A 16,667-nucleotide genomic window follows, 5' to 3' on the forward strand; every position below is an offset into this window, starting at 1 on the left:
GGGCGGCTCCAATCATACACTTCCGGTCGTTCATACCGCTCTTACAACTTAAGGAGAAAAAGATTTGTGTCACACTGCTGAGTGACAAGTAGTAAGAGCTTTCGCGAATTTCAAAACGTTGGAGATACATTGTATGTCGACCCTTGAACAGCTTTCTGCAGGTGCACAACTTCCCGGGGCCCTGGTGTTCGTCGTCACGTGCGGACGCAGCCTAGCGTGCTTGGCGCGGATCTCGAATTCGAGCTCCCGACAACTTCGTCGGGTAAGTGAGACCACGCCATACAACTCCACTACCCACACAACAGTCGCTTCAAGATGGCGGACAAGATGGAGGGCGTAGTAATGGGCGGCGGTCTCGTAGACCCCAGCAAATACCCAGTGCCCATCGAAACGTAAGTGCAAGATCATGCCCAAAAGGTAGGTCCCCTTGATGCTAATCGAGAAATATAGTATATACGTGAGTTGGACCACGAGCGCGCCAGCAACGCACTCACATTGTACTCGGTGGCGCGATTGCTGACAGCACTAGGTCAACAACCTCGAGGAGCGCGTCAAGATCGATACCATGAAGCAAGCCTTGACACGGGTCTTCCAATACTACGGTCCGATCCTGGATGTTATCGCAAAGAGCAGTCTGAAGCGCAAGGGCCAGGCATTCATTGTCTTTGACAGCGAGAAGGCTGCGCTGGAGGCGGTAGAGGAGATGAACGGCTTCGAGATGTACGGCAAGGTCATGAAGGTGCACAGGGCGAAGACACACAGCGACGAGACAGTCAAGCGAAAGGCGCCAGAACTGTTCGACGATCACAAGCGGAAGCGCCTGACGCTTAGGGGTGCGCATCTCCTACCACTTCTGAGGATGCTTCATACTGACTGCCGTAGACTTCAAGCGCGCCGAAGAAGACGCGAAAGCGCAAGCCAACCCAGTCGCCGCCGAGAAGCCTCGCGCAGCCAAAACCGGAGCAGCCGCTGTTCCCGACGAATACGTACGACCCAACAAGACGCTCTTCTTGCAGAACATCCCCCGCGATGTCGACGAGGACGACCTTACGACGATTTTCGAGCGTTTCGAAGGCTTCAAGGAAGTGCGCTTGGTCTCGGTCAGGGCTGTGGCCTTTGCGGAGTTCGAGAACGAGCAGTTTGCGATTACAGCGAAAGAATCGACGGCCAATACCCCGATCGGCGCAGAGGGCAAGCCTATGAAAGTCACCTACCAGCGGCAACAGTAGGTTACTGCGTATGGATTATTGCTATGGATTTATGCATTTTATGATACCTTGTTTGGCACAGATACAGGCCAGCACAATAGAGTCTTATTATCAAAAGGCCAACATTCACATTAAATGGCACAATGCTTATCTCTGATTTAGCTTGGTCGAAAACGCCCCGCGCGGGATGCCAAACGGAACCTGGACCACGGACTCCGTATCAGCCTTCTGGAAGGTGCATGTCTACATGCGAGACGTTGGCGAGCGAGAGCTAGAGAGGTGGATCCAGCGCCCAATGGGCCGCAGACGACACTACACGGACGGGCCCTACTAGTGGCCTGCAGAGCGCTTAGAAGATGACATCTTCGTTGTCCTCGTCGCCCAGCATGTCCTTGCTCTCGGCAGCATCTTCTCGCGCCTCACTCTCCGTCTCTTCGTTCTTCTGCTTCGCCGCCACCCTTGCGGCTTCCTCCTCGGCAGCATCCTTCTGCTTCTTGTTGGACACTTTCTTCAGGCGGTAGAACTCCTCTCGGTCGAGCTCGTCAAGCTCAGAGTTGATGTATTTAATGGTGTTTTCGGTACGGGGGATGATGACATGCTCACTGTTGGCTATTAGCTTCGGCAGTTGTCTGGAAGGAAAGGATACCCACATGGCGTTTACACGGCGGTTGACCACCTTGATAACTTCGTCCAAAATGACAAAGGCAGTCTGTAGACTAGCCAGTTCCACCAGAGTCTCGACCGCTCTTGCGTACGTCTCTCTGCATCTTTGTACTTGCTGACCACCCTTGCCCAACCCCGTCAGGGCGAAGTCGTTGTTCTGCTCGACAGTGAAGCTTTCGAACTGCGGGAGGAAGACACCGGAGACGTTCTCTTGTTTCGTTCGTACACGGAAGCGGGCTTGCTTTGCGGATTCTTGGATCTGGTAGCCAATGTCGCCGCCGACAGCGTAGGTAACTTCGGCGAGGGAGAAAGCAGCGACTTGCATGACTCTGCCCATCTTGCGCTTTGCCTCATCGATACGGCGCGTTATTTCTGGAAACGGTTTCAGTTACAAAGGCAGATGGTGGGGGTGCATATAGCGTAGTCGTACCTCGAAAGCGCCTGCACATGGTCAGCAAAGCTTCACGAGTGGACTGGAGACAGCGAGTGCATACTTGGTCAAGGCCTCACTCTTTCGCTTCAGCAGGTCGTGGCCGGTCTGGGCGCCCTTGAGCTTGCCCTTCATCAGACCCAGCGACTGCCGCGTCGCGAAGACGGCCTCTCGTGCCTGAGGGTCGTGTTAGCATCAGAAGTCCTGGGCATTGCATAGCTCGGGCTGGCGTACCCCGCTGCCAGACATGTTTGCGGCTCGAACAGTTGGTGGAGAAGGCTATGGGGCTAAAACCGAGGGTAGAGGCTGACAATGGCCGGAGATATTCTGGGAGGTGTCTCGGAGCCAGTCAGCGTGCGCAGTGCGGCCAGGTGAATCCAGCGGAACGTGACGCAGCTATGCCGGGGAGCTAGCTATCCATGGATGTGAGACCCGTGCGCGCGCGCCTACCAACACTGAGAAGCGGGTCCTCGGAATACACGTTGCTTATTGGCTGCAGGAGACGGCTGACCATCGCTCTTTCCTCAGAACTTTAACACTTCGACACGCCTCGTCAGCCGTCCAACACCGCACCCCATCGCCCTCCTGCCCACCGCGGGCAACACACGCCCTGGCTCTGGCGCAATCATGCCCGGCGAACTCCTCAGGACCGTCACCGCGAGCCTCTCGCGGCCCTCCAAGCGGAAGATGGAGCCCTCGGCGGACCTTTTCCTCATCACCGACCAGGACGTCGCGTACGAGCAGGACATCCAGCGCAACGCCGGCAGCGTGAAGCCCTGGCTCGACTACTACAGCTTCAAGAAGTCACGTGGGAGCATCCTGGAGCAGGCCTTTGTGCTTGAGCGCGCCGTCACGACGCTTCCGCGCTCGTACAAGCTGTGGAAGCTGTACCTCGAGCTGCGCACCAAGCACCTCTCAAAGAAGAACCCGGCCAAGTTCGCGCCCCACTATGTCAAGGTCAACGCCCTCTTCGAACGCGCCCTCGTTCTGCTCAACAAGATGCCGCGCATCTGGGAGATGTACCTCAACTTCCTCATGCAGCAGCCCCTCGTTACCACTACCCGCCGCACGTTTGACCGAGCCCTACGCGCCCTGCCTCTGACTCAGCACAACCGCATATGGGCCCTCTACCGACCGTTCGCGACGTCTGCGTCAGGCGAGACGGCCGTCAAGATCTGGCGTCGCTACATGCAAATCCACCCCGAAGACGCCGAGGACTTCATCGAGCTGTTGAAGGATATGCGCAAGTACACCGAGGCCGTCAAGAAGTACATGGAAATCCTCAACAACCCGCGCTTCAAGAGCAAGGAGGCAAAGGGTCCCTTCCAGTTCTGGACCGAGATGATCGATCTGATGATTGACCACGCCAAGGAAATCGACACCAGCGACGACAGCGGCATCGACGTGGAGAAGATTATCCAGAGCGGTATCTCCAAGTTCCCCGATCAGCGAGGCATACTCTGGGTCGGTCTGGCGCGGTACTGGATGCACAGGGGCGAGTACGAGAAAGCCCGCGACGTCTTCGAGGAGGCTGTCACCACAGTCATGACTGTGCGCGACTTCTCCATCGTCTTTGACACGTACGTGGAGGCTGAGGAGGCCATGATTGGCATCAAGCTCAATGAGGCCGCTGTTCGGTCGGAGAAGGGCAAGATCGACGAGGCTGCTGACGCGGACCTTGACATCCGGATGGTCCGCTTCGAATCCCTCATGCAAAGACGGCCCTTCCTGCTGAATGATGTCATGCTTCGACAGAACCCGCACAATGTCATCGAATGGGAGAAGCGCGTCGCTCTTTGGGGTGACAACAAGAAAGAGGTGGTCCAGACCTACACCGACGCCATTGCGGCAATCAACCCCAAGAAGGCACTCGGCAAGTTTCACGAGCTCTGGGCCAACTATGCCAAACTGTACGAATCAGGCGGCGACCTCAAGAATGCCCGTGTCATCATGGAGAAGGCTGTCAAGGTGCCCTTCAAGTCAGTCTCCGAGCTGGCTGAGATGTGGTGCGAATGGGCCGAGATGGAGCTTCGCAACGAAAACTTCGACAAGGCCGTGGACATCATGGCCAAGGCTACGCAAGCCCCTAAGCGGTCGAATGTCGACTACTTCGATGAGTCGCTGTCACCACAACAGCGTGTACACAAGAGCTGGAAGTTGTGGAGCTTCTACGTCGATCTTGTCGAGAGTGTCAGCACCCTGGAGGAGACAAAGAAGGTGTATGAAAGAATATTTGAGCTTCGCATTGCAACACCGCAAACCATCGTCAACTACGCGAACCTGCTGGAGGAGAACAAGTACTACGAAGACTGCTTCAAGGTCTACGAGCGCGGCCTCGACCTCTTCAGCTACCCCGTCGCTTTCGAGATCTGGAACTTGTACCTCACCAAGGCCGTGGACCGTAAGATTGGCATGGAGCGATTGCGTGACCTGTTCGAACAGGCTGTGGAGGACTGCCCGCCAAAGTTCGCCAAGGTACTGTACTTGATGTATGGTGCGCTTGAAGAAGATCGCGGTCTAGCTAGACATGCCATGCGCATCTACGAACGCGCCACACGCGCTGTAGCAGACGAGGACAGGCTGGAGATGTTCAACTTCTACATCACCAAGTCAGCTTCGAACTTTGGTCTCACCTCCACTCGACCAATCTACGAGCGCGCAATTGCCGCCCTACCCGACGGCGAAGCCAAGGAAATGTGCCTCAAGTTTGCCGAGATGGAACGTCGCTTGGGAGAAATCGACCGAGCCCGAGCAATCTATGGCCATGCCAGTCAGTTCTGCGACCCAAGAACAAGCCCCGAATTCTGGAAGAAGTGGGAGTCATTCGAAGTCCAGCATGGCAACGAAGACACGTACAAGGAAATGCTACGCATCAAGCGCAGTGTCCAGGCTCAGTACAATACCGACGTCAACTTTATCGCCTCCCAGGCTGTCGCTCGTGGTCAACAGAACGGTACACCTGCCGACGAAGACGGCGACGCTACCGATGCTGCTGGCGAGGATGCAATGGCCGCTCTCGAGCGTCAAGCACGCGCACCAGCTGGCTTCGTCGCCGCCAGTACCGGTCCTCAGGGTGGCAACATCAAGCCTACCGAAGAGGCAGCCGCAAACCCCGATGCGATCGATCTGGACGACGACGACCTATGATTCACGAACCAAGGTTCCTTTAAATGAGGGCACCTTCAGGGTATACAATTAGGTCAAGGGCGGATCGATTAGGATGAAAGACTTGCATTTACATTGGCGTTATTTGAGAAAGGTGACAACAACACACCTGGCTATCTTCGCAGGCTACCATGCTACTCCGGAATATTTCATTGCTTTGCGTGTACATTCGGGTTGACCCAGTGCGGTCTCCCTTGCTTCGACCTCCACCAATTTGAGGTTTCGACAGTCTGATCTTTGTGTTTTACTCGACTTCGATCGATACCTTGACAACTTGTCTCGACTAGCTCACTTTCTTGCATCTACGGCGTTCTTTTACTTTGTGAGGGATTCTGCGCGAACGATGTCAGTGGCATCTTGCTCTGAAGAGAGCCCCTGGTGGTTGGGCCGATTTCTTTTGTCGAGTGGTCAAACAAACTGTATGTTCTTGGCAACATCTTCTCAGCTTCATCATGTCATATAAAACATCTAGCCAAAAACAAACACTATTCACTCCGCAATCAATGCCTTCGCTTCTGCCGTGACGTGTACATTGTTTCTATATTTGGGTCTATACTTGGATCCATTGGAGTTAGACACATACAACTTGATCGCTTACGCGAAGTCACTGCAACACTAGGTCTTAAAGCATGTCGATATTCGTCTGATTTTGTTATCAGCATTAGAAGTTACTGATCACAAGCTCTCGAGCCACTTCATCGCAGGGAGCCTATTTGATTTCCTCTTGTAATACACGTGTACCGCATGTACGGAGCTCCGACACCGCACTCCCTGTGTCTTACTTTCCAAGAGCCGGATACTCCTTCTCCGTGAAGAAAGAAGTGGGGACACATCCACGTGCTTTGCCATGCACTTTGTTCTCCGCTTAACTAAGACTGCAGCATCGGTGGGAAGGAGCAGCCGAAGCTTTTGTCACGATCTGAGGCAGTTACACTGGATCATGCCCGCACATTGCATTTTGAGCAACCGTAATCCGATACTGGAGTCTATCTTGTGCACGAGCGTATAACAGTATGAGTTTCGTGCTCATTCAGTGATACAGGCTTGTCTGATTGGATCTTGTATCCACCTGGTTCACGGGCTTCTTCTTCCGTTCACAGAACTGGACAGTAGAAGCCTAATGTTGTCCTGGCTACCCTTTTTTTTGCTCATGTCTACATACTTGCTACGTTCACGGGTTCGATTTATGCCCGGGTTTTGTTCGTTGCTTTTAGCATCGTTTTCCCGGGAGGAAGGAGAAGGGGAAGTGGTAGTGGTGACTCGTGATAGGGAAAGAGCCTTGGGACGCGTGGCGTGCTTACATCGAACGCGCACGCATCATGGGGTCCGTTGCGGACGACAGCAGAATGGTACGTTAAGTCGTCAGGATTTTGGTTATCCTGTCTTACATTTTCAATAAACCGCACTGAGGTTACGCGGCTGCGGGATTTAGGTTTCAAAGTCTCGCGGTGCAGTAATCGCAGCATTCGTCGGTTCGACGCGACACTTCAGAAGCAACATGTTTCTGTAGTGATCCCATGTGAAGATCTGTGTTACCAAGTTGGAATGATGTGTTACAAGGGTAATGATAGTGATTTGGCGAAAAATTACTCGATAGGAGGAGAACCACGCTTTGTTTCGTCTTGAATAGTAAGAGTAGGGTTCCTCCATTGCTGCTCATTACCCAAAATACGTTGTGTGTCACCTACTACTCGTGGCCTCACGCATGCTCACGCAGTGTTTGATAGCACCATTGACTGATCATGTCGTGATGACTCCGTTCCGAACCTGCATGGTCGGCAGTTGAAGCCCAACGTGTGGTTGACTTCTGCCAAACTTTGCACTAAACTTTCTCTGCTTCAGGTAGAAGGGCGAGTGAGTCCCTCTACGTGTTCACCGTGATGAAGGTCTATCCCAGTACCAGGTCGAACACATGAATATGCCCCTTTAAGTAACCAGGCCCATCCTCGTCGATGTCTGGGTGTCACCTGTCACTACCTCAAAAAGCCCTCGTACTCTTATTGTGATTTAACCAATCTCGTAGAGTTCGTACTGTGCGACAACTGGTGGCACGGCATCCGGCAACCTGTGGCACGATCCGCGATATGAAACAGCCTGACAGCCGTGTGCCATCACGTCAAAGTATGACGAGGATGTGCTGGTGTGGAGATGAGTTAATCAGCAGGCTGGGCCCCATCGTGGCCTTCTCGGCTTCAGCCGCATAGCGTGCACTGATCTGTTCGCCCTGAAGATCAAAAGAACGATATGTGGTGGTGTGGTGCTGTTTCGAATGGCACGGTGCTGATCGTGGCCCTGTCGAGATAGGTGGCGTTGCTGGCGCGTCCTCAAATGGATTGGTAGGCGTTGTCGAGTCATGGGTCCGCTTCAACTTGCTCACCACCATCCCACGAAGTGTTCAGGCACGAGATGACGAGAAATTTGACAGAAGTATGTCGTGATGAAGTCGAGATGTTGGGCTTTGAGGTATCACAGAATATGTTGTGCGCAAGACGCAACTGCCCAGCGATTCCTGTTTCAGAAGTGTTACAGACGCGAGGAGAGAAGTAGACATCTCAACCGCTTTCCGTGATGCGTTCCGTAGACATTCCATTACCATCATGAGTTGTATGCGAATTCTGGTCTTGTCGTTCGCGACATGCGCATTTGGGTTGTACGCCTATGCGTCACCGCAATGCCCAAACGCGCCGCATCAATTCGCGGTCCAAGCTCAACTGCCACTCCAATTACCACATTGTCCTTACACCACCGGCAATACAGAACCATTGCCGAAAGAGACGCCCCTTCAGCACTTACCGTGGTCGCACGATCCAGCCTGTGCTCAAGGGAAGCAGAGGAAATATTGCACGTACACAACTTCCGAAACAAGAGGCGGACATGCTTTGAGCATTATCGCAAGACCTGTAGCTGCAAATGCGATATCTGCAGCCTTCCTAGCTCTGAACGGGGAACATCAGAGCTTGGATGATGGTCTCGAAGTTCGGGCCTTCCCGGGCAAGGGCAAAGGCCTAATCACCACAAAGGCTTTGAAGAAAGGAGAAACGATATTACTCGATACTGCACGTATCATCGCGAGCTCGCATTTTCCTACGCAGGTTACGCGTGCGCAAGGCCAAACACTCTTCAGTGCCGCACTTGATCGATTACCTCGGGCAGATCGGAACTCGGTGCTCGCATTAGATCAGAGTCTGGATGGCAGCAAAGTTGAAAACATCATGAAGACCAATGCTTTCGCATGCCAGCTCGCTGATGGCGAAGTAGACGACGCTTACATGTGTCTCTTCCCTTCCGTTGCCCGGATCAATCACGCGTGCCAGCCTAATGCGCACGCGCGCTTTGTTCCGAAGACTCTGTCGATGGAGATCAAAGCTCAACGGGACATCGCCGCTGGGGAAGAGATCGGTATCTCCTATGGCAAAATCGACTTGAAGCACGCCGACAGACAAGCACTCTATCAGGAAGGCTGGAACTTCAGGTGCACTTGCTCTCTTTGCACTGCTTCGCAATACGACGTGGCTGGTAGTGACCAGCGCCGTGCGAGATTCGCCCAACTCCGGAAGATGCTGGAGAACTTGACGGCAGAAACCTACGATGCCCAGCAAATTGTTGCTTGGGAGAAAGAAGTTATGGAGATTAGTCAACGAGAGGGTTTGGATACTCTGCTCGCCCAGGACTACGAGAGACTGGCGTACGTGTACGCAGGTCATGGAATGATGGGAGATGCCAGACGTTGGGCAAAGATGGCGAAAGAAAGTTTATTGGAATGGGTGGTGGTTGATGGAGGTCCGCGCAATCAGATAAGGAGGATAGAGGACTTGCTCAAAGAGCTGGATGGCTAAGTCAGGGTTGTCATTTCGCGATCTGATAGCTGGGGCTGCTGGCTTGGGCTACGAAGATGCCTGAAGACGGACCGGAAAGACAGTAAAGTTCCTGGGAAGTGTACCATTGCTTAGAGACTCCGCGAGTGTTCACTGGTAGGCTTCCGGTGTCCGCGCGCGACAGCCGTGCTAGTAAGCCTGCGGTGGCTGAACGTCAACAGGGCTGAATGAAGCGTCTTGCGATCGTGACGTGGACCGTGATAGAGGATGTGGTCGGGTCGGTCCATCGTCGTCCATAGATCTTCATTGCAGCCTCCGAATACTCCGAACACCCCACGTTGCATCCCTGGTCCGTCGACCGTGCTTGAATAGACGTTGTTGCTAATGTCACCCTGCCCGATCCAACCTCAAAAGGGTCCGGAAGGCTGGTCGCAAGATGACGTGAGCGCCAGATTGGGCAGTAGGCAAGTACACTGGGCGGTGGAATTTTGAGAGATGAGGCACCTGAAGACTGTGTGTTTTAATTTACAGCCGTAGTTCGTCATCACGCGGAGGCCATGCCGGCGCCGCCAACAGGTAAAAACTCTGGGTGGTGCCGCAGGCCAGGATGCCCAGATCTGCACGCACCGGGTACAGGCGAGCTCGAGATCGTGGGCGATCCTCCAACAGTCAAAACAGGCAACGGTCGAAGAGGTCATTGCGCTGAGTAATCTCCATCGAGAAGAACCTTGGAATGATGGAGATAGACGCCACCGATGTGATGGATTGTTTCTGGGTCGGCGAGACTGATAGCATCTGACCTATTGACCGACCGAGAGAACGATTGATGCTTGCTACCACATCCCCGCGATTGACAGCTCGGGGCGCTCGCGGCGCCGTTGTCAACGGTGATATGTCGCAGCGATGGCAAAGAGAGTTCGATGGTGGAAATGCAGGTACGTGCCGAAAAGGGGTCTGTGGTGCTGAACTAAGCGGCACTTGACCTATCAGAAGCTGGCCGTGGCCTACTCCGCCTCGCATCTCAAACCTTCCACCACACCTGGCGCATCATCGCCTCGACTCTTCATTTGCTACGAGCCTCCCGTCCTCTTTCACTACCTACCTCATGCGGCTAAACGCGAGCAAAAGCATTACTGAACGACCCGTTGTCAAGTGACAAAGCAAAAAGCGAGGCGCGCATCAGCAAGCGCCACGTTCGCGTACGTGGGTCTGAATGAGCGCATCCCTTGAAGCAAGTGAAGGAGGAAGCGCCGTCGCGCCGTAACGAAATAGACTTTGTCGTCTTTGTACCACTGCTTCCAACGTCGAGGCTGTTACACTTGCCTCGAACTGCTTGTTAGCTGCGTCACCCATGCCTCCGTATACGGGTCCATGGGTCTTTCGAAGACCAGGTTTGATTGTCCAGTTTCAGATGTCGGCGGGGTCTACCCTGTAACCATCGGCTTTGCCAGCTGAAGAAGGTTGTACAGGGCTTCGCCGCATAACATTGCGAATGTAGGGCTAGAGACTAAATATGGACCTGCATGTCCTGTCGACAGCATATGGGATACATTAATGCTCTAAAACATCCTTAGGTTCTCCACACATCCAGTTCGCTCATCACATATCTTCAGTTCATCGCGATCACTTGCTTTTGCAACCAGTCACTCCTTTACTTGTTTTATACCGTCTTTTGTCTAATATGGTGTCGAGTCGGTCCCTCCTTACGGTCTTCGCGACCTTGATCGCAGTTGCTACGAGTCAGCAATGTTATGCCGTTGACGGTACAGCACTCGACAAAACATACACGCCATGCAACCCTAGCGCCAATCACAGCGGATGCTGCGCGTCCACCGACATCTGCATGAGTAATGGGTTGTGTATGGGAACAACAAACGAGTCGATCGGTATGATCTTCTCTCGAGGCTGTACAGACAAAGAAGGAAAAGATGCAGCATGCCAACAAGACTTGTGCCCTGGTGGTAAGTTCACAGACATCTGACTCATCGTATGTTCTCCAACTAACTCACTTTAGTTTCCAACGACTTCCTTGGTCTCAAGCCAGTAAAAGCATGGCAACTACAAACATGCGACTCTGGAACATACTGCTGCCGCGGCGCCGACGACACGAAGAGCTGCTGCAACAACGAAGACGCACCCCAAATCACAACAACCTTCAGCGCAACCCTCCAACTCCAGACCCCGAGCCCGACCAATGAACCCACAGCGGCCGTCGCAACCACTGCCCCACCTCCTAAGACCTGCTCAAAAGAAAAGAAGGAAACGGCAATAGTCGGCGGTGTCCTCACAGCTGTCTTCACCTTGATCATCGCAGGCCTGGCTTCCACTATATTCTGGATGTACAAGAGGGAGAAGAGACAGCGCAAGCTGAAGGAGCACTACGAGGAGCAGTTCTCCCAAACCAACGCGTACCGCAAGGCACTGGCGTCGAGCGCCGGATCCCTCAGAGGCAGTGTCATGATGGAGGACTTGAAGCCAAAGTCCAGCCACGGTCCCGCATGAGGAGTCACACACACACAAACTCAAAAAAAGTCTTTCGTATCGTCTTTCCACTTTAGCGTCGGTGTTTTTGCGGGTACAGGCAGGCACGGTGATGATGGGACAGGGTAATGTTGAGCTCACGCCTGGTACCGATCCTTGGGTTTTAGCCCAATCTCCTTTGTTCATTTCGGCAGTTGCGAATACCCTTCAGGACTCTCTTTCCTTTGTCTCGGCTTAGATATTCGGTTATGTAGCGACGACGGTTGGGAAGGGAACAACACTTAGGTGGTTGATGTGGAACACTTTCTGAGATGTAATAGATATAATGCACGTGCATTTTCATCCTACAATATTGCGACAAACATGTCTATCATCGTTCCACCTCGCCCAGCTTCCCCATGAGTAGCGCCTCGACCTTCTCTCCCTTCTTCAAGCTACCTTCGCCTTGTGGCATACAAAGCAGCGCATTCGCACCTCTGAAGCTGCCGATGCGGCTACTCCTCTGCCCGCCTGTTGAGCTGGCGTATAGCAACCCATCCTCTTTCGTCACAACAAGTGCACGATGATATTCTGGACGACCCTTGTCCATTCTCACATCTTCGTCCAGTATTACTCTGATCCTTGGTAGTCCGAGTGGTTTAATTCCAGCTTGCTGGTGCAATGCAGGCAGAACGAAGAGATGGAAACACACGACGGCTGAAGCTGGATTGCCAGGAAGCGAGAAAATCGACTTGGTGACAGGGTTCCCATCATTGTCCTTGACGGGTACAGTGGCGAAGGTGGTGGGTTTACCTGGCTTCATGTTGACACGGCCGAAGTGGATCGTGCCGCCGAGAGAGCGCTCGATGGTTGGTTTGAGTAAGTCGAGTTCGCCCATTGAGACGCCACCAGAGGTGATGATAACGTCGCACTTGCGCATCGCGTCACGGAGACTCTGCTCAAGGGTGCCGGGTCTGGGTTTGGTCAGCGACAGATGAATCGGATGTACTTTTCCAACTTTACTTACTTGTCTGAGACAATACCCAGATCGATGACTTCGAACCTATGGCTTCGTGCGGCAGTGATGAGAGTGGGACGGTTGGTATCGCGCACTTCTCCGAGTCGCAGCGGGCCCTCTCTGTTGTGTGGGATGATTTCATCCCCTGTGCTCAGGACTCCCACGACAGGCTTCTTGTAGATAGACACCTCTGTCGTGCCCACAGACGCAAGCAGGCCAAATTCGCCACCCACGACTGTGACACCTTCGCCTTTCTTCAGGATTATCTCGCCCTCTTTGACATCGCTGCCAACTTCTCGTACATTTTCGTTCGGCTTGATCTCATCAGTCAGTATCTCAATCTCTTTCTCTTCTTTGCCATCATCGGTCAGGCTCTTCAATACTGTATCCTCAACCATGACCACAGCGTCAGCACCAGGAGGAAGCGGGGCGCCAGTCGTAATCCTGGCAATCTCTCCTTCTTTCAGCTCCTTGACTTCGCCAGGCTGCGCATGGGATATGATCGAAACAGGATAAGTTCCTTTCTCAAACTTGCCAGTTGCTGGGATTTTGACTGCATATCCATCGACGATGCTGGCTCTGAAGGCTGGGACAGACTCAGTGGCTTTCACATCCTCGGCAAGGACTGAGCCACTAAGTCTCATGTCTACTGGCACTTTCTGTACTGCAGCAGCTGGGGTTTGCTCCGAGATTAGCTTGAGCGCGTCTTCAACAGCCAACATAGGGTAGGGCGATGATCGATATCTGCGAGTTGGTCCTGCGGAAGGATCATTGGACTGGGGACGCTCTTCTGGGTTCGTGTGAGCTTTGGGGCCTGCGTGGCCGCCGTGACCATGCGAGTGCCCATGATGGTGATGGTGGTGATGCCCACTTCCAGTTCCTGCCATTGTAAGTTGCAGTGTTTCTGGGGTGAATGGCACATCACGTACCTGTAGTAGCGCCACCCGAAGAAACACCCGCGTCCTTTTCGAGCTTCTCTACACCACCGACGTGTAGCGGTCTCGACTCTGCACCGGCAGCTTGGATGCACGCATGTGGTAGTAACTTCAGAACTGCCTCTAGGTTCTCTTTGGCACCTTTCGGCGATCCAGGCAGAGTCAATATCAAAGTCTTTTTTCTAACTCCAGCAACAGGTCTCGCCATAAGTGCAACTGATCAAACGTTAGCCTGGACGATCAGCTTGGCGTTCAAGCACTTACACGGCGTGACGGCGTAGGAAGTTGTGAGCATGCCATGTCTGGTTGTGTGTGAGCTTTCGCATACGGTATCGAGAGGAACCACCTACATAAGACCAGGAGCATGTCTATCAATCAGCGGCGCAACTGCCTTGTTTCTATCAGCTGCGTGTCTTGGGCCATTTCGAGAATAAGGGCGCGCACCTCCGGAGTGACATCCTTAGTTGCGAAACCAGTACCTCCGCTTGTAACGATCAGATTGATTGGCTCCGGGCCGTCAGTCCAATTTTTGACAGTCTTCTGGATTGCGAGAGTGTTGTCGGGTACTATCTCGGTTTCGCTGACTTCCCATTGGTCATTTCCGAGATCTCCGAAGACCTTCTTGAGGACTGGTATGCATTTATCAGTTGATGGGTCTTCGGAAGCAGTCTCGGACACTACCAAGATCGCTGCCTTCAACTTTGAATCTGTGGTGGCCATGTTTATGTTGTTGATGTTGAGTCGAAGCGGAGTAGAGCGGACATCCCACCCTGTGGACATCGTGCACGGGCCATTGCTTACACGCCGAGTCGATCAGATTCACCAGTTCACTCAAGGGAATCATCCAAAAACATTGGAAACAGTAATCGATAAATGGTATTTAACGCCGATGCTCGCTCATATTACATGCATTATACAAGCGCCCCTTCCTATGTACATTGTACAACCTCTACAAATGACCTTCAGTAACCTCTTCACCAGCTCCACAAGCTGGCACTCGAAAACACCCCTCCTTGGCGTCCTTCTAGGAGGGATCGAGGTTCGATATAGATCGGATAATTGTGCCCCGTGGCGAAATAGCGAGAGCTTCGCTCACTGGAAGTCCTTGGCGTTGCTCTGCATGAGCAGGCCAATGATGAGACCGAACAGTCCGAGAATGGCAGCGAAAATCTCGATGGTAAGGATCTTGACGAACCTATAACAAAGTTAGCAACGAAGCAGAGACCCAGGGAAGACAGCTACTTGCATTGCAGGGTCCGCAGCATCGGCCAGGGCCGCGCTACTTCCGTTGATGCCCACGCATACACCGCAGATCAGGTTGCACATGCCCACGGTTATTCCAGCCCAGAACAGCGCGTATCCGGTGAAGTAGTTGGATCCAGAGTACAACAGCTCAGGGTCCGAGAGCTGGTTCATCTTAGAGGAGAAGATGATGGCCATGATGACACCGTAAATAGCGACGACTTCGCAGAAGATGATGGAGATCAAGTTCTTGGTTCGTATCCGTGGCGCCTTAACACCTCCACCGACGATGGACACACCGGTTGTCCAGATGCCCCTGTGCGATTGTCAGATGCGATGCGTGTGTGTGCCTGACAGTCAGACGTACCATGCCGAGCCTACGACAGAGAGACCAATGCATAGCGCAATTCCGACACTAGCAAATGTGTATGGCGATATGCTTTCGAGGAAAGCTCCGACCTGGGATGTAATCAGCCATGTCCGTATTGGGTTGGTAGGAACGCGAGCGTACGTTGAAAGCTTCGCCTTCGTTGTTGAAGAGCATGTCTGGAGGTCGTTAGCTATCGCCTACGCCCCTGCGCGCGGTACATACACAAGCCCACCACACCGAGGGCGGCGGTCGCACCGCCCGTTCCATAAGTAAGAGACATGTTGGGTTTAGTGGTCGTAGAGGCGGAGATGGATGGTGAAAGAGGCGGCTGGAGCTTCGTCGTGATGGACTCGCCGCGAAGCTGGCGATGATGCAGGCGGAACAAGCCGCGTCGCGCTAGCATCGAACGGCTTAGTAACCACCTCGGCGCGCCCTCATCACTGCTCCCGCTCAGGCGTCACCGAGACCAAACCACCAGCTCGTCGCAACTATCAGCACCATGGCCACCGACAACACCAAGTACTACGAGCTCTACCGCCGAAGCAGGTACTACATGCCACTCAAGGGGAGCGTAGCAAGGAGCGCTGGCTAACAGAGGACAGCCTGGGCGGCTCCCTCACTGACACCCTGGACAACCTCATCACCGAGCGCCGGATAGAGCCCCAGCTCGCCATGAAGATTCTCCTCAACTTTGACAAAGCCGTCGCCGATGTGCTCTCAGAGAAGGTCAAGTCGCGCTTGACATTCAAGGTCAGTCGCGCATGGGCGACCAAATGGGAAGCACGGTGAGCTGACATGCAATTCCATAGGGACATCTCGATACCTACCGCTTCTGCGACGACGTATGGACCTTTATTATTAAGGATATCAACTTCAAGCTGGACAACACCCATCAAGTTCATGCCGACCGCGTCAAGATTGTTAGCTGCAACGCGAAGCGTCCTGGCGAGGCCTAGACGACCCAAAGGGCGTCCAGAGATGCACTGCAACAGGCAGGCAGGAGACAATCGCGTTCAGACAAACGCGATTGCGCAAGGTGCAATCTACCGACTGGAGCAGCTGTCTCACCAGAGACCTGTGACATCATATGCTTTCGGCGTTACGGCTAAAACGGCCTTGGAAGGCTTTCACGATACCTCTGGCATGAATAGGAGTTTGGGACTGAATGCGTGATTCGCGTTGGTTTAACGTTGATAAATTGGAACAATTATGATCTTTTGCATATTTGGGCTATCTTACCCTTTCTGCTAGACTCCAGGTGATGACTTCGGGGTGGAGTGCAATTCTAGTGAACTCTTCTTGACTGGTAGTCGATAGAAGAGCTGGGCAGTAGACTGTGACTCCTAGTAGCATGCGCACTA

The 16,667-nt window shown here is 53.3% G+C and overlaps 8 protein-coding genes across 8 annotated transcripts; 5 read left to right on the forward strand and 3 right to left on the reverse strand.

Annotated features, from left to right (window-relative positions):
* Window positions 1-315: 315 nt before the first annotated feature.
* J4E90_005442 (uncharacterized protein) lies at window positions 316-1,229 on the forward strand (the record flags this gene model as incomplete). The annotated part of the gene is made up of 4 exons (XM_051434995.1): window positions 316-392; window positions 451-457; window positions 530-833; window positions 883-1,229. The coding sequence occupies 4 exons, from the start codon at window positions 316-318 to the stop codon at window positions 1,227-1,229; spliced, it is 735 nt and encodes a 244-aa protein (XP_051291019.1).
* A 328-nt stretch (window positions 1,230-1,557) lies between these two features.
* On the reverse strand, window positions 1,558-2,550 carry VMA8 (H(+)-transporting V1 sector ATPase subunit D; the record flags this gene model as incomplete). The annotated part of the gene is made up of 5 exons (XM_051434996.1): window positions 1,558-1,810; window positions 1,859-2,243; window positions 2,302-2,312; window positions 2,366-2,478; window positions 2,536-2,550. The coding sequence occupies 5 exons, from the start codon at window positions 2,548-2,550 to the stop codon at window positions 1,558-1,560; spliced, it is 777 nt and encodes a 258-aa protein (XP_051291020.1).
* Window positions 2,551-2,928: 378 nt separating this feature from the next.
* On the forward strand, window positions 2,929-5,448 carry SYF1 (pre-mRNA-splicing factor syf1; the record flags this gene model as incomplete). The annotated part of the gene is made up of 1 exon (XM_051434997.1): window positions 2,929-5,448. One exon carries the CDS (start codon window positions 2,929-2,931, stop codon window positions 5,446-5,448), a length of 2,520 nt encoding a protein of 839 aa, XP_051291021.1.
* Window positions 5,449-8,678: 3,230 nt separating this feature from the next.
* Window positions 8,679-9,302, forward strand: J4E90_005445 (uncharacterized protein; the record flags this gene model as incomplete). The annotated part of the gene is made up of 1 exon (XM_051434998.1): window positions 8,679-9,302. The coding sequence occupies one exon, from the start codon at window positions 8,679-8,681 to the stop codon at window positions 9,300-9,302; it is 624 nt and encodes a 207-aa protein (XP_051291022.1).
* A 1,867-nt stretch (window positions 9,303-11,169) lies between these two features.
* Window positions 11,170-11,783, forward strand: J4E90_005446 (uncharacterized protein; the record flags this gene model as incomplete). The annotated part of the gene is made up of 2 exons (XM_051434999.1): window positions 11,170-11,242; window positions 11,296-11,783. The coding sequence occupies 2 exons, from the start codon at window positions 11,170-11,172 to the stop codon at window positions 11,781-11,783; spliced, it is 561 nt and encodes a 186-aa protein (XP_051291023.1).
* A 349-nt stretch (window positions 11,784-12,132) lies between these two features.
* Window positions 12,133-14,474, reverse strand: J4E90_005447 (uncharacterized protein; the record flags this gene model as incomplete). Its single annotated transcript, XM_051435000.1, has 6 exons — window positions 12,133-12,715; window positions 12,769-13,639; window positions 13,689-13,910; window positions 13,959-13,996; window positions 14,045-14,085; window positions 14,139-14,474. 6 exons carry the CDS (start codon window positions 14,472-14,474, stop codon window positions 12,133-12,135), a joined length of 2,091 nt encoding a protein of 696 aa, XP_051291024.1.
* A 312-nt stretch (window positions 14,475-14,786) lies between these two features.
* VMA16 (H(+)-transporting V0 sector ATPase subunit c'') lies at window positions 14,787-15,586 on the reverse strand (the record flags this gene model as incomplete). The annotated part of the gene is made up of 5 exons (XM_051435001.1): window positions 14,787-14,889; window positions 14,941-15,252; window positions 15,304-15,395; window positions 15,448-15,482; window positions 15,529-15,586. The coding sequence occupies 5 exons, from the start codon at window positions 15,584-15,586 to the stop codon at window positions 14,787-14,789; spliced, it is 600 nt and encodes a 199-aa protein (XP_051291025.1).
* Window positions 15,587-15,805: 219 nt separating this feature from the next.
* On the forward strand, window positions 15,806-16,262 carry TOA2 (Transcription initiation factor IIA small chain (TFIIA 13.5 kDa subunit); the record flags this gene model as incomplete). Its single annotated transcript, XM_051435002.1, has 3 exons — window positions 15,806-15,852; window positions 15,909-16,056; window positions 16,116-16,262. The coding sequence occupies 3 exons, from the start codon at window positions 15,806-15,808 to the stop codon at window positions 16,260-16,262; spliced, it is 342 nt and encodes a 113-aa protein (XP_051291026.1).
* Window positions 16,263-16,667: the final 405 nt, after the last annotated feature.

This window comes from Alternaria incomplexa (assembly GCF_024043165.1).
Source record: "Alternaria incomplexa strain BMP 0042 chromosome Unknown scaffold_7, whole genome shotgun sequence".
NCBI classification, from domain to species: domain Eukaryota; kingdom Fungi; phylum Ascomycota; class Dothideomycetes; order Pleosporales; family Pleosporaceae; genus Alternaria; species Alternaria incomplexa.